The 15,357-nt window shown below is 42.5% G+C and overlaps 1 protein-coding gene across 1 annotated transcript; it reads left to right on the top strand.

Moving 5' to 3' along the window:
• Positions 1-2,383: 2,383 nt before the first annotated feature.
• Positions 2,384-14,448, top strand: LOC308376386 (E3 ubiquitin-protein ligase TRIM47-like; the record flags this gene model as incomplete). The annotated part of the gene is made up of 7 exons (XM_080852678.1): positions 2,384-2,761; positions 4,513-4,704; positions 4,922-5,017; positions 5,202-5,435; positions 9,414-9,533; positions 13,486-13,581; positions 14,356-14,448. 7 exons carry the CDS (start codon positions 2,384-2,386, stop codon positions 14,446-14,448), a joined length of 1,209 nt encoding a protein of 402 aa, XP_080708804.1.
• Positions 14,449-15,357: the final 909 nt, after the last annotated feature.

Below are 15,357 nucleotides of genomic sequence, written 5' to 3'. Positions count from 1 at the left end.
GGTACAACTTGTTGCAAATTAATGTATTTTCTTAATTGAGCACATATCCTATTATACATATTCTTCTATTCCATTTTTGGGTGTTTTTATTTATTTCTATTTCAATAATTTTTCTACATGCAACACTTTGCAACTCTTTGTTCTCATACCTTGTAGGCCCCGATCAACTGAGAACTACACTATCTACCCATCTACCCACACTCAATGGCTTCCCAACACCCAACACTAACATCAAAAACCTTGGTGTAACTATCAACCAAGACCTCCTACTATACTCACACATAAAACAGATCTCAAAGACATCATTTTTTCATTTACGCAATATTGCCAAAATTAGAAAGGTCCTATCCCTCCAAGATGCAGAAAAACGAATCCACGCATTTATTACTTCCCGTCTCGATTACTGTAATGCTCTCCTGTCCAGATGTAGCATCAACACAATAAAGAGCCTCCAACTCATATTGCCCTCCAAGGCTGCTCCGTTCCCAGAGTGCAGGCCTCCTGGTAATTCCAAGAATATCAAAAACCACAATAGGAGGCAGAGCCTTTAGGTACCGAGCCCCCCTCCTCTGGAATAATCTCCCTGCCTCCATCCGAGATGCAGACACCGTACCTATATTCAAATCAAAGCTAAAGACATTCCTCTTTAGTGCATCCTATAGCCAAAAGTAATTGCGTCTACAAACCCACCACCTGCTGCGCTAGCCACCCAGACATATCCGAACACAAATAATGTTCTAATAAAAAAAAATATATATAATATTTCATCTGTGTGTGTGCAGGCTGCAAGTTGACAGATCTCGGGTGTGACATGCAGCTGTCCTCACTCACCAGAACTAAAAAAGAAAACTTACGACTGATATCTCCATAAGTACACTACCAAACCAACTACCAAATCAAAATATTTCATCTGTGTGTGTGCAGGTTGCAAGTTGCAGGCAGTGTATGTCGCACTGTGAAAGAGTGCTATAACAGATCTCGTGTGTGACATGCAGCTGTCCTCACTCACCAGAACTAAAAAAGAAAACTTACGACTGATACCTCCATAAGTACACTACCAAACTAAATAACAAATGCCAGCATTACTAAACATATCTTCTCCCTTTCTCTTTCTCTCTCTCTCTCCTTCCATATCATATTGCTTATGCCTATAATAACACTGATAAAATAGCCATATTGCCTACTGTTAAATCTACTACCCAAATGTATCTCCCTATCTGTTTCTGAAATTGATGTCTACTAACATAAATGTTCTCTCTCCCTTATAGCATGTTCTAATCGCTGATGGAAGTGGAACTATTGCTCCTCACCCCCACCACTCCGCATCTACGCACATGGACAGCTGAACTCTACCCACTCACTTTCTTCCTTTTCTTTCCCTTTTCTTTCCCTGCTAATCAAGACTATCTCCGCTATGGGACGCTGCTGTAGTCTCTCCACCTGGTCTACCTGGAGAAACCCTCGGCCAATCGCACCCACCACCACTGCATTGCCGTACACCTACTCTACCCAATACCCTATGCTAGCATTTATATACAATATACATTATTGCCACCACTGAAATGTTTCTCTGTCCCTACATCCCTTACCCCTGTAACAGTAACCCTATTGGTACAGTAATCTGGTCTTGCCTGTATCATGTATTTACCACCGGATGTCTGTATACATATTATGTCCAGCGACCAAATGCTGGCGGTGTATAACCCCTGTTGCTTCCTTTCCCCTTCTGCCACACAACCCTTCCCCTTCCCCCCTTCCCCCCTTCCTGTCTCCACCCGGCCGACCTCAAGCAGATGGGTCCCCCCTTACTGTATGTGCCGTGGTTCTGCCTAATGTTTCTTCCTGCCTAACAGGGAGTTTTTCCTTGTCCCATTGCCATTGTGCATGCACTAAGGGGGTTTAGGCTCTGGGCTCTGTTAAGCGCCTAGAGGCAATTGTATTGTTATGGCGCTATACAAATAAAATTGAATTGAATACAGTGCAAGTGTTTACCCATTTCGTTGGTTATCCGAAGGTTTGGCGCCCCCATGAGGTTATAGGCCGATAGGGCGCGGACTATGAATAGACGCCCCCTACCCGGCCCAATCACCAATAAGCTACAAGTAACCACCTGGCCCTGTCAACAACATAGACTATCCGATAATGCTCTGCATAGTGTTGTTAAGGGTTGGTTTTCGAACTATTAAAATAGCGTTGAGGAAGCCAAAAAAGCAGACGAGTGTCCATCAACAGTTTTCACAGGCAAGTTTTTTTAAATAAGACAGTTGTCGTTTCAAGTTCGCCTTAAGTCAACACTCCAGTCCGTGCAATGCTCACGGTCTCAAGAAAACGAAAGTGATCGGGAGCTCGGTCGCAACTTAGCAGACGCGCGTGACGCCTAAACATGGCATCAAACGACCAATATTCCTTCTCTTGTCCCATCTGTCTTGGTGTATTCCAAGTTCCAGTAACAATACCATGTGGAACTAGTTACTGCATTGGCTGTATTCAAGGGTACTTTGACCAGAGAGAGGACCAAGGAGATACCGCCCAATGCCCCCAGTGCAGGAAGACTTTCACTGCACGGCCTGTTCTTTGTAAAAATACTCTTATAGCTGAAATGGTAGGGAAATTAACAGAGGCCCAACAAACAGCCGATTCAAGTTCTCACAATTACACAGGAACGCTTGAAGTAGAATGCGACGTGTGCGATGGGAAAGAATGCAAAGCCGTCAAGTCTTGTCTCGTGTGTTTGGCTCACTTGAACCTCCACAATAGTGATGTGTCGTTCGTGAACGATTCGTTCATTTTGAACGAATCCTTACAACGACTCGAGAGTAACGAGTCCTCTCAAAAAAATATTCGTTCTTTTTTTCGTTCATGACCGCGCATCGGGACTGTTGCATTGGCTAAGCCAAGGAAACAGAAATTATTCGTTGAATGCAGGTCACGTGAAAAATGATCCAAAGACCCGTATCCGAAGACCCAGTCGGAAAAAGAACTAATCATTTCTGTTTCCTCTAGAGTCTAGCTGACTGTACTGAGCCTATGCAGGTCACGTGGAAAAGGATCCAAATACCCATATCCGGCAGATGAACGAATCATAGATCCAAAGACACGGTTTGCAAAAGAACGAATCATTGAACGAAAGACCCATATCCGGCAGATGAACGAATCATAGATCCAATGACACGGTTGGCGAAAGAACGAATCATTGACCCAAAGACATGGTTTGCAAAAGAACGAAACATTGAACGAAAGACCCATATCCGGCAAAAGAACGAATCATTGAACAAAAGACCCATATCCGGCAGATGAACGAAACATTGATCCAAAGACACAGAGTCGGGAGGTGAACGATTAGGTCATCTGTCGGATGCAAGTATTTGGATCATTTTTCACGTGATCTGCATAGGCTCAGCATGGGAAGCTAGAGAAAACCGAAATGTTTCGTTCATTTTGACTGGGTGTCAGGACTTTGGGCAGCAATTGCCATAAGTTGGCACTTTGGCGGCATCTGGTGGCCAAAAGGACTTTGTGATTTCCGTGTTTGTTATATGTCCTCATGTGCTTCTGTTGTGATTGTGTGTCCACATGTGCTTTTGTTGTGATTGTGTGCCCTCACCTGTTTCCAATTGTGTGCCCTCGCCAGTTTCCCTCTGTGTCCTCACCTGTCATGTATTGCCACTTTCCTTGATTAGCCAGGAGTTAAATACCTGGCTAGTTTCCCTGCTCGCTCTCTGGTCGTTGGATTGTTTTTTGTCCCCATGCGTTTTTGGTTGTGCTCTCAAGCACGTAGTCTTGCTGCAGCTCTCAAGCTGCTTCTTGTCTTTGTGGCATTGTCTACATTTAGTATATTATTAAGTTGATGCTTTTTGCCCTTTTTGCTGTTCTTTTGCCTTTTTCAAGTTTCTCCTGTGGAGGTATCTTGTGTTTTTTGAAAATAAAAGGAAACTATCCTCCAACTGGGTCCTGTCTGTAGCCCACTGGGTTAAGCGCTGGTTCCCCAAACCCAGCATCTCGGGTTCAATCCCTGAGAAGAACCCTGACACTGGGTCTTCGGATACGGGTCTTCGGATATTTTTTCACGTAACCTGCATATGCTCAGAAGAGGAAACAAAGGACTTATTAACCTCGTTCACTTTCGAGTGTCTATGTTTAGTAAGACGTGAATGATATTCGTTCACAAGAAATAATTACAGGTTTAGTTATTTTAACTTTTTTAAACTTTACATACAGTTCAGTGCAGCGTAATTGTTTGCCGTGATAATTAAATGCTTATGTGATAATAAATGACCATTTCATCCAAACTTTCATAATAGGCTACATTATTTGAATGCAGGAATTTCTTTTAAATTAGTATCTGCTGGTTTACATGCAGTAACCTCCATGAAAACATGATACGTGTTTGTAGTGGAATTGGCTATAAATGAACGAACGACTCGAAAAAAGATTTGTTCATTTTACTGAACGAGATTCAAAGATTCGAGTCGGTAAAATGATCCGAACTTCCCATCACTACTCCACAATGAGCTCAACCCAGGAGGGAAACATAAAGTTGTCAATGTAACGGGACGCATGCTAGACAAGCTCTGGCGGCGACACCACAAACTCCTTGAGGTTTTCTGTTGCACTGATCAGCAAATGATTTGTTTGCTGTGCACCATGGACGAACACAGAGGCCATGAATCGGTACAAGCAGAGGCAGAAAGGACTGAAAAACAGGTAGGGACCGAAGCTCCTGAGGGGACAATATTGATAGATTAGACATGCAGCCATCATCACCATAAATATAATAATGCATTTGTATATAATAACCCATCTCATCAGTTACATGACTATGTTCATGCCCCCAAGGTTTCTCAAGATTATGCATGTTAACATTGGAGGGACAGATATTCTCCATACTGTTGGTTGTGTGATGGTTTATGTCTCTCTGCAGAAGCTACTGGGAGAGACTGAGAGGAAATCAAGGAAGAGACTCCATGAGAGAGAGAATGAATATCAGGAGGTAAAGAAAGCTATGAGGACTCTGAAGGTGAGCATGTTCCTATGAGAGAAGAATATGACAACTGGCTCAACATTATTGTATAACATAATTACAATTTGTGTGTTACGGTTTACTTGCTAATGACACAATAACTGAGGGCACATAACAGAAAGTGTTAATCAGTTGAATGAAATTAAATCTGTTCTGTATGTTCCTTCATCTGTTGTGTCAGCGCTCTGCAGATGCAGCATTGGCAGATAATGACAGGTGCTTTAAAGACCTGATCCGCTCCATTGAGAGAAGGCGTTCTGAGGTGAAAGAGCTGATCAGAGATCAGGAGAAGGCTGAGGTGAGTCGGGCTGAAGGCCTCCTGAAGCGACTGGAGCAGGAGATTGCTGAGCTGAAGAGGAGATGTGCTGAGCTGGAGCAGCTTTCACACACAGAGGATCACATCCATTTCTTACAGGTGACTTTGGTGTTTCATTCCAATACGACCCTGTGCAAAGGCTACTACAGAAAGACGGAGGGAGGGGTTGGATGGTTAGCAGAAAAGTTTTTATTAACTAATCCAAAATAGAGTTTGAAATTAAATCAAATCACTGTCAAAATGACGGTTATCAGTACTCTCAGAATGTTGTCAGAACTGAGATGTGCTGAGTGCTGTGATGTATATGTGAAAACGCCAAGAGAAGAGACGAAGCAGCCCTTTTAGCTGCTAAGACACCTGTGCAGTGACGCATCTCAATCGCAGTCAGGATCTCAAGCTTGCAAACACCACCAACTGCCCAACTTGCCAACATGCTAGCTGGTGTCTTTTGGTGAAGTGGTTGGCAATGTCATGCTGTGAAAGCTTTTTTCACATTTTTGCTGGGTGTTCTAATCCGGAGCACAGAACTACATTGTTCATATCCTGGACAGCTGGTGGGAACGATACATGGGTTTATCTGTCCCTCACATGGCCAAATACAATCAAAATCAATTTAAAGATGACACCAAAACTAGTTGCCTATAGAAAACATACTTAAGAAAGTGGCAAATTGTTGCATAGTGTTGCTTTAAAGATGCCTTGTTGTGTTATTGGTCCATTTCCATACCCCACATTATAGAGTCTTCCCCTTCTGACTGAGGCATGTGGATCAGATGTCAACATCCATGTCAATCAACACATCAACACATCTCCTTTGGGGAAGTTGGTCACTCATGGTTCACTCTTAAACGCCTGGTGGACCATTGGATGGAGGAGGAGGAGATGGAGATGTCCAAAGCAGGTCAGCTCAAACAATCTCTGTGCCCACATCACTGATATTTCATTTGGCTTGAATGTCATGTCTGACACTTACTCACAATACAAACCACAGTACAGTCATTGATTTAAATGACTATAGGGTACAGTAATTTATTTAAATAGGTATAGGGTACTCTCATTGGTTTAAAGGAGTATAGTGTACTGTCATTGGTTGAAAGGAGTATAGTGTACTGTCATTGGTTGAAAGGAGTATAGTGTACTGTCATTGGTTTAAATTAATATAGGGTACTGTCATTGGTTTAAAGGCGAATAGGGCACTGTTATTGGTTTAAATGAGTATAGGGTACTGTCATTGGTTTAAATGAGTATAGGGTACTGTCATTGGTTTAAATGAGTATAGGGTAACTCTCCATGTGTGAGAGTTTTGTGGGTGAATGGTTAGAAATGGGATTTCAACCAGAAGGTACTGCCTTTCTTCTCTCCACCTCTCCACAGTCAAATGCATCCAGACAGTGCTGCTTCCTGAGCACAGGACCAGGGAGGAGTTCTTCAAATGTGAGTGAGATACACACACACTCACGGGCACACACACACGCACACACACACACACACACACACACACACACACACACACACACACACACACACACACACACACACACACACACACACGGACACACACACACACACAGACACACAGAGACACACACATGTCCATTCACAAGCATTTACAGTACACCAACACCAACCACATAGAAACACTTACAACAAACAATGTGATGAATTTATGTACGTATATGTTTTCATATACAGCCGCGGAAAAAATTAAGAGACCACTTCAAAATTATCAGTTTCTCTGGTTTTACTATTTATTGGTATGTGTTAAAGTAAAATGTACATTTTAGTTTTATTCTATAACCTACTGGCAAAATTCCTACCAAATTTCAAATAAAAATATTGTCATTTAGATCATTTATTTGCAGAAAAATGACAATTGGTCAAAATAGCAAAATTGATGCAGTGTCTTCAGATCTCGAATAATGCAAAGAAAACAAGCTCATATTCATTTTTAAACTGCACAATACTAATGCTTACACTTAGGAAGAGTTCAGAAATCAATATTTGGTGGAATAACCTTGATTTAAAATCACAACTTTCATGTGTCTTGGCATGCTCTCCACCAGTCTTTCACATTGCCGTTGGGTGACTTTATGCTACTCCTGGCGCAAGAATTCAAGCAGCTCGGCTTCTTTTCATGGCTTGTGACCATCCATCTTCCTCTTGATCACATTTCAGAGGTTTTTGATGGGATTCAGGTCTCGAAATTGGGCTGGCCATGACAGGGTCCTGATCTGGTGGTACTCCATCCACACCTTTACTGGCCTGGCTGTGTGGCATGGAGCATTGCCCTGCTGGAAAAAACACTTCTCAGAGTTGGGGAACATTGTCAGAGCAAAAGGAAGCAAGTTTTTCTTCCGGGACAACGTTGTACTTTGCCTGGCTGAGGTTTGTAAAAGACCATAAGGATCGAAAAAGCGGACTGGAGGTTCTTCTAAGTTCGTCTTCTCTGATGAGTCCGATTTCACAGTAGGTGCAAGACTCTCTGGCTTGTAGGCCTCTCCAGGTCTCCGTCTAACCATCAGACGACCATGTGTTGGGCAAAGCTGAAAATTGGACTCATCAGAGAAGACGAACTAGAAGACCCTCCAGTCCGCTTTTTTCAATCCTTATGGTCTTTTACAAACCTCAGCCAGGCAAAGTACAACGTTGTCCCGGAAGAAAAACTTGCTTCCTTTAGCTCTGACAATGTTCCCCAACTCTGAGAAATGTTTTTTCCAGCAGGGCAATGCTCCATGCCACACAGCCAGGCCAGTAAAGGTGTGGATGGAGTATCACCAGATCAGGACCCTGTCATGGCCAGCCCAATTTGAGACCTGAATCCCATAAAAAAAACTCTGAAATGTGATCAATAGGAAGATGGATGGTCACAAGCCATGAAAAGAAGCCGAGCTGCTTGAATTCTTGCGCCAGGAGTAGCATAAAGTCACCCAACGGCAATGTGAAAGACTGGTGGAGAGCATGCCAAGACACATGAAAGTTGTGATTTTAAATCAAGGTTTTTCCACCAAATATTGATTTCTGAACTCTTCCTAAGTGTAAGCATTAGTATTGTGTAGTTTAAAAATGAATATGAGCTTGTTTTCTTTGCATTATTCGAGATCTGAAGACACTGCATCTTTTTTGCTATTTTGACCAATTGTCATTTTTCTGCAAATAAATGATCTAAATGACAATATTTTTATTTGAAATTTGGTAGGAATGTTGCCAGTAGGTTATAGAATAAAACAAAAATGTACATTTTACTTTAACACATACCAATAAATAGTAAAACCAGAGAAACTGATAATTTTGAAGTGGTCTCTTAATTTTTTCCGCGGCTGTATATTTGCAGTTGTGGCAAAGTCCTTATAGGCAAATATCGCCACTCGGCAGCCATCTTGGCAACGGCTCAAGGCAGCTACTGTTATTTGGGCAAATAAAATCAGGCTCCAATCCAAATGAGAGAGATCCATAACTTCACATAGGATGGTCAAACTGACATGTAAAGTACTGTACATCACCTGTGAACATTGTTTCCCCCGCCGTTCGAGTAAGGCTTTAAAAGACTTCATTCTTCATGTTGACTTGAACACTGCACATACACCAAAATGTCCTCTGTGGCTATTGCTATGGTAACAGTGGACAAAAGGTTCAGATGAGACAAAATCAGTCAGTTATGTTGTTTACAGCAACGTGATTGGCTCTAATACAGGACTCCCAGTTCCATTTAGCGTTACAGATTTCCCACCTCATTCCCCATTCATTTTCACATCAGTGATTTTTCTCCTCCCTCATAACGTCTCTGGGTACAGTTACCATGTAGTGAGGTATTCTGTCCTTAGTTTTCCTATTATCACTCATAACGTCTCTAGGTACAGTTACCATGTAGTGAGGTATTCTGTCCTTAGTTTTCCTATTATCACTCATAACGTCTCTGGGTACAGTTACCATGTAGTGAGGTATTCTGTCCTTAGTTTTCTATCATCACTCATGTTATTTCTCTGTTCTCTTTTATAAGTCACTTATTTATTATTAAGACTTACATCCATTCATTCTGGACCCAGCCACCATGCGCACCTCGACCTCCATCTCTCCAAGGGGAACAAGAAGGTGACCGACAGTAACGTGTCCAAGTCCTACCACAGTCACCCGGAGCGGTTTGACAGGTGGCTTCAGGTGCTGTGTACAGAGGGCATATCTGGACGCTGCTACTGGGAGGTGGAGTGGAAAGGGCAGTGGGCTAACATAGCTGTTTCATACAAGAGGATCAGCAGGAAAGGAGGCGGTAATGACAGCAGGTTTGGGTCCAATGATCAGTCCTGGATGCTGTCCCTCTCCGGATCCAACCCCTCTTTCAGTCACAATAATAAACAGACTAAACTCCCCCTAGTGGCCAGCTCTAGAATTGGAGTGTATGTGGATCACAGGGCAGGAACTCTGTCCTTCTACAGCATCTCTGACACCATGACCCTCCTGCACAGAGTCCAGACCACATTCACTCACACACTTTACCCTGGCTTTGGGTTTAACTTTGGTCTGACACATCACAACTCTTCTGTTGAGTTTGTGGAGCGGTCAGAATTATAGTCTGTTGGAAACGAGTATGATGACTCCACCGGCAGTTTTACATTTCAGGATTTACATTGTGGAGGGTTGTTTGGCAAAAGGCATAGTTCAAGGTAGGAAAGTTAAATGAATAAATGTGAATAACTCAGTCACAGGCTGTATTGACATGGTTATTAAATGGTACTAATTTACCTTAAATCTAACTGAGTCACTAATCTAACACTAAGTCTTGTCGTTTCTTTATTATTTTAGTTTAAACACTGAGCCAAAATGTTTCTCTGTCCATCTCTCTCTCTCACACACACGTACATAAACACACTCTCTCTCTCTCACACACACACACACACACTAGAGGTGAACAGTAACATCATTATTTGTATTTGTTCATGCAACAAAATGTATTCGATAGAAGACTGGAAGTGGGCGTGGTTTATACTGAGAGTCATGTGGTATAAGCCAATCAGCCAAATCTTTTCTCATCTAATATACATTGACAATGCAATTGTTGTGCCTTCAAAACATCACATTAATTTAATGTTGGCATTAAAATCAATTATAAAATCAATTTCAACATCCTCATACTATACTTAAAATAAAATAACATTTTAAACTAAGTTTTATGAACTGCCTGAACTTTGGACTTTGACATTGAACTGGACTGGAGCCCTCATCATGGCCAGAGAACGCATATTTAACATGTTTTATACTATTGCCTTTACTCCAGGTGCTGTACCAGGGTACTATTTGGCGACGCTCGCTAAGCGGTTTAGCGAGCTAGATTCCAGGCTAAAAAAAGAGAACGCCCCTTTATCGGGTTCGGCGAAGCAACTTCTGATAAATTACCATAGTAACATATCACTTAGCACTAACCTGCTCCAGGGCAGGCTATACTAAGTTTAGCTGGCTAAACTTGCCACACCCCTGGCAAAAGGAGGGATCCCATTGACCAAGGACTAAAAGGAGTCATATCAGATAGTTTGATTAGCGTAGGGAGAGAGTTCTTTGCGATCCGCCAAGATCCATTTTCCCATTTTTGTGAGTGGTAGCATACGTTTTTGCAATGTCGGCGATGCGGAGAACAAAGCACTCATAATTATATGACAGTGTTATATTGACAGTAACCCATCTCCCGTACAGAGATATTGGCGAAAGTTGTTTAAGATCTTGATTTTATGTCCCTTCTACAATCACGATGTTATTAACCATACGTCATCAACAAATGCAACTTATATCATTGCAAACGTATAGTTTTGCAAACGTATCTAGTTTTTGTGCAGTAGTGAATAAAGTCTACCTCAGTCTACTTCACAGCATATCATTTTTGTAGAAAAGGTGGATGCATGATAAGAAGAGAGAAATACACACAATATATTTTCATTGCTTCAATTTATTGAATTTCTTATTAATACATTTACATTTAGTAATTTCGCAGACGGTTTTATTCAAAGCGATTTACAAGGAGATATAAAACTACAATTACTACGGAGGTGAAGGGTCGAACCAGCGATCTGTTGCATGCAAGCTATGAGCTCTAACCGCTGCACCAAAGACACATATGCGACATCGGAAAAGATATCACGTTTTAGACAGCCTATAGACAGTTTCTTATATTGCTGTCGCAGCCAATCAGCCAGTGTTGAATTTTGACATGATTATGGTCTTGAATTCTTCATAACGCGTTCATGGTCATATCCTGCCTTAGCGGAGAAAAAAATTAGTCTTTTTCTTTGGTTTTGGTGATCAACCTTTCCTGCCTTTTGAAGCAGGACATGCACACGCAATTTAGCTGACGAGTTTAGCCTGGGACAACTTAACTTGACGATTTTTTATCTTAGAGAACGTCGCCAGACCGACTTGGCCTGTTCTCATTTAGCGAGCTATATTATCTCATGTCGCGGGCTAAATTAATAATCTTAGCTTCAGTTGTACGCCGAGCAGGGCCCTGGAGATGTGGAGTGTGACGTCTGCACTGGGAGAAAACTCAAGGCTGTGAAGTCCTGTCTGGATTGTCTGGTGTCTTACTGTGAAACTCACTTCAAAGCCCACAATGACCTGACCCCAGGAAGAAAACACTCAGGGCCTGATTTACTAACAGGATTGCGCCCATTTCAGGCGTAAAATAGCGGTCGTAAACATAAAACGGTATTTACTAAGGGGGCGCAGCGCATATTAACGCTTTGTGGGTGTGGACGGGGAGGACACGAAAAGGTGGGTGGAAAATTGCGCAAATATTTGGAAGGAGAGAAGATAAGTGCGCCTAATGATGTATTGCGTGGTATTTACTAAACTGCCTGACCAGCGCACATCTCTAATTTGAGGGATAATTCTCCGCCTCATAAAAGCACGTCTTAACCAGGAAGCGCATTTCCATTGAGTCTGAAAACGTTGATATGGCGAAAGTTATAAAAGCAAGGCGAAGATATAGACAGAGACAGCCTACAGAAATATTTTTTTCAACTCGTATAACACTTTTGCAGTTAAGCGATCAACAAATCATTAGACGGTACAGGTTAACCAGCCACGCAATACTTCAATTACTGAACCAGATCAGAGACATCGAAGCCTCCAACCGGAGATCACATTCATGTTAAACTCCGGACAACATTGCAAATATTGCCATCTGATCATTTCAAACAGTTATAGCATCAGCAGTTGGTATATCTCAGCCTTCACTCAGCCAAATATTCACACAGGTACTCGACCATTGCTACGGCGCACTGGTCAATACATTTCCCCACTGCCACAGCTGAAATTAGAGACATCAAACAGGACTTTTTTTTAAATAGCAAACTTTCCGAACGTAATATGAACCATTGATTGCACCCACGTCCATATATATTGTAGTGAACCCATGTCCCTTGTAGAAATTATTAATCTCGCCATGTACACAACTATATTGTTATAATAGACAGTGTATGCATTAATGCCACCAATAGCATATTCTTTATAATCATGTTCTTTTAAACATCTCGCCGTTAGGTGATGGCGGGCAGAACAACAATATAGCAGCGCACACATCGAATCAGGTTCAGTGATTGAGCGAACGTGAACCAATATATCTATCTCCACATCGCTGAACCTTCATTTTCTCTTCCTAAATAAATACCACGGAAAATGCGCAAAAACACCGTGCGAACGCAGATTAAGCAGCGGTCGCATGTTAGTAAATCAGGCCCTATATAGGGCGGAGTTTGCCCAGCGCAGATCTGGTTTGATAAATACCACGGAAAATGCGCAAAAACACAGTGCGTTAATGTGCGAACGCAGATTAAGCAGCGGTCGCATGTTAGTAAATCAGGCCGTCAGTGACTGAAGCCACGGGCTTTTTACATTTTTATTCATGTTGAATATTTAGTGGCAAATTCTCAGTTAATTGTTTTGCATTGATATTGACATTGACGTCATCACCTCTTTCTCAAGAGATGTGCGCAACATGTGAGCCCAACACAGCAATTATTTCATTTTGTTACACTGGGCCATTGAATCCCCCTTTAGTTAAAAAAGAATGCTTCATAATGCTTACAAACTTTTACATACGATATGACATTATTATCTTGAAGGACCAAGAGCTCATGATGAAGTGTGGCTGTTTTTTAATCAACAGAAGCAGTGCAGGGAGACCCAGAGTCAAATCCAGCAGAGAATCCAGGAGAGAGAGAAGGAGCTGCAGAAGCTGAGGAAGGCTGTGGAACCTCTCAAGGTGAGTGCTGACCAGAGGAGAGGAGGACAGCTGGTTAGAGGTTTTAGGTGTCATGTGTCATTGTATTATCAAATCTGCAATGATGTGCTATGGCCAGATCACAGCTGTACTGCTTTTTGTCACGACAAACTGCCTCTTTTCTTCTAGACATCAGATATTAGAAATTCCAAAGACTGGTATAAATGAGGGGGGAGTGGGAAGTGCAATTCCAGCTTGGACCAAATAGTTCTGAGCACAGAGGGGCAGTGTTTGGCAGGATTTGGCCTTAAGTCACATCATCAAACAGAGCCAGTCACACCACGAGTGAGTTTGCTCCTTCACTTACCTCTGTGTGTCTCCTGCCACCCTCCTCTTTGTGTGTCTCCTAACAGAGCTCTGCATTTACAGCAGTGGAGGACAGTGAGAGGATCTTTACTGAGATGATCTGCTCCATTGAGGGAAGGCGCTTTGAGGTGAAAGAGCTGATCAGAGATCAGGAGAAGGCTGAGGTGAGTCGGGCTGAAGGACTCCTGAAGCGACTGGAGCAGGAGATTGCTGAGCTGAAGAGGAGAGATGCTGAGCTGGAGCAGCTTTCACACTCATAGATGATCACATCCATTTCCTCAAGGTAGCAGTTGATAGATAGCTAGTGTGCAAAATATTTTAATCAATTTAGAGATTAATTAATTTCAGGCACACAATGTCTTCAAACAGTGTCTTTTACTGAGGCCTACTGACTGCGAAAACAATTTCCTCAACCTGTCTGTTTGACCATCTCTCTATTTTTTTATGCAGTCTTTCCAGTCCGTCAGTGACCCATGTCAGTCTAAAGACTTATCCTGCATCTCTGTGAACCAAGGCGTCTCTTTTGAGGCTGTGAAGAAATAAGTCTCCTCACTAAAGGGGCAGCTGGAGAATTTCTGCAAGGAGGAAGTCATGAAGGTATCTGCAGCAGGTCAATCATGTTCCTGCTACATTACATTCTCATTATTTTCAATATGCCTGTGTCACCTAGGGGCACAGGGCCATAACAACATGGAACTACTTCAGTACTTCTGCCATTGGGTTTTATTGATGAACAGATCAAGATGTCTCATAGACCTGGGTCACCCTTTTAATCATGTCATTTTCATCTCAATGAAGATGAGTGTCCTTTAAAGGTGTGGCCTTTAAGGCCTCCTGAAGCAACGTGTTGTTTGGCTTGGATTTCTATGGCTCAGTCAGAACCACTACGTTTGCTTACAGAGCCAGGACTGTGTGTGGACGAACAGAGGTTCTTTGAGCACACACACAATGGACAACTATAGGACTGTGAGGAGCAGTTCACTGAATTTGACAAAAAGAGTATTGGATGAGATTGGCAGACCACCCCTTTAAATGACCGCATTTCGTCTTCCATTGTCTGTGGGAGGGAGTGGGGTGGCCTTTAAGACTCATTGGGCCCTATCTTGCACCCAGCGCAATTGACATTGTCACCGACGCATGTATCATTCCTATCTTGCACCCGGCGCACAGCGCGATTTTCCCTCCAGAGGTCCGCTTCGAAATGAACTTGCGTCGACATGGGCGGGGGCGGAACAGAGAAGGCGTTTCTCTGGCGCAAGTGGTACTTTGCAGTTTCAAAACAACGTCTTGCGCCGTGCGCCATTGACCAAAAAAAAGCTGGTCTAATGTCAGGCGCAATGTCCAAAGTCTGTAACGCGTATTCAGAACGCTATTTTAAGGGCGCATGTGCTTGCCCGCACAGTATAGGACCTATAGGCTACACTTTACTTTTGTCGTCTTCACGAGAGATTT

Source organism: Sprattus sprattus (genome assembly GCF_963457725.1).
Source record: "Sprattus sprattus genome assembly, chromosome: 15".
Classification (NCBI taxonomy): Eukaryota; Metazoa; Chordata; class Actinopteri; order Clupeiformes; family Clupeidae; genus Sprattus; species Sprattus sprattus.
The sequence above is the reverse complement of the archived record's forward strand: the minus strand, read 5'-3'. Positions and strand labels throughout refer to the sequence as shown.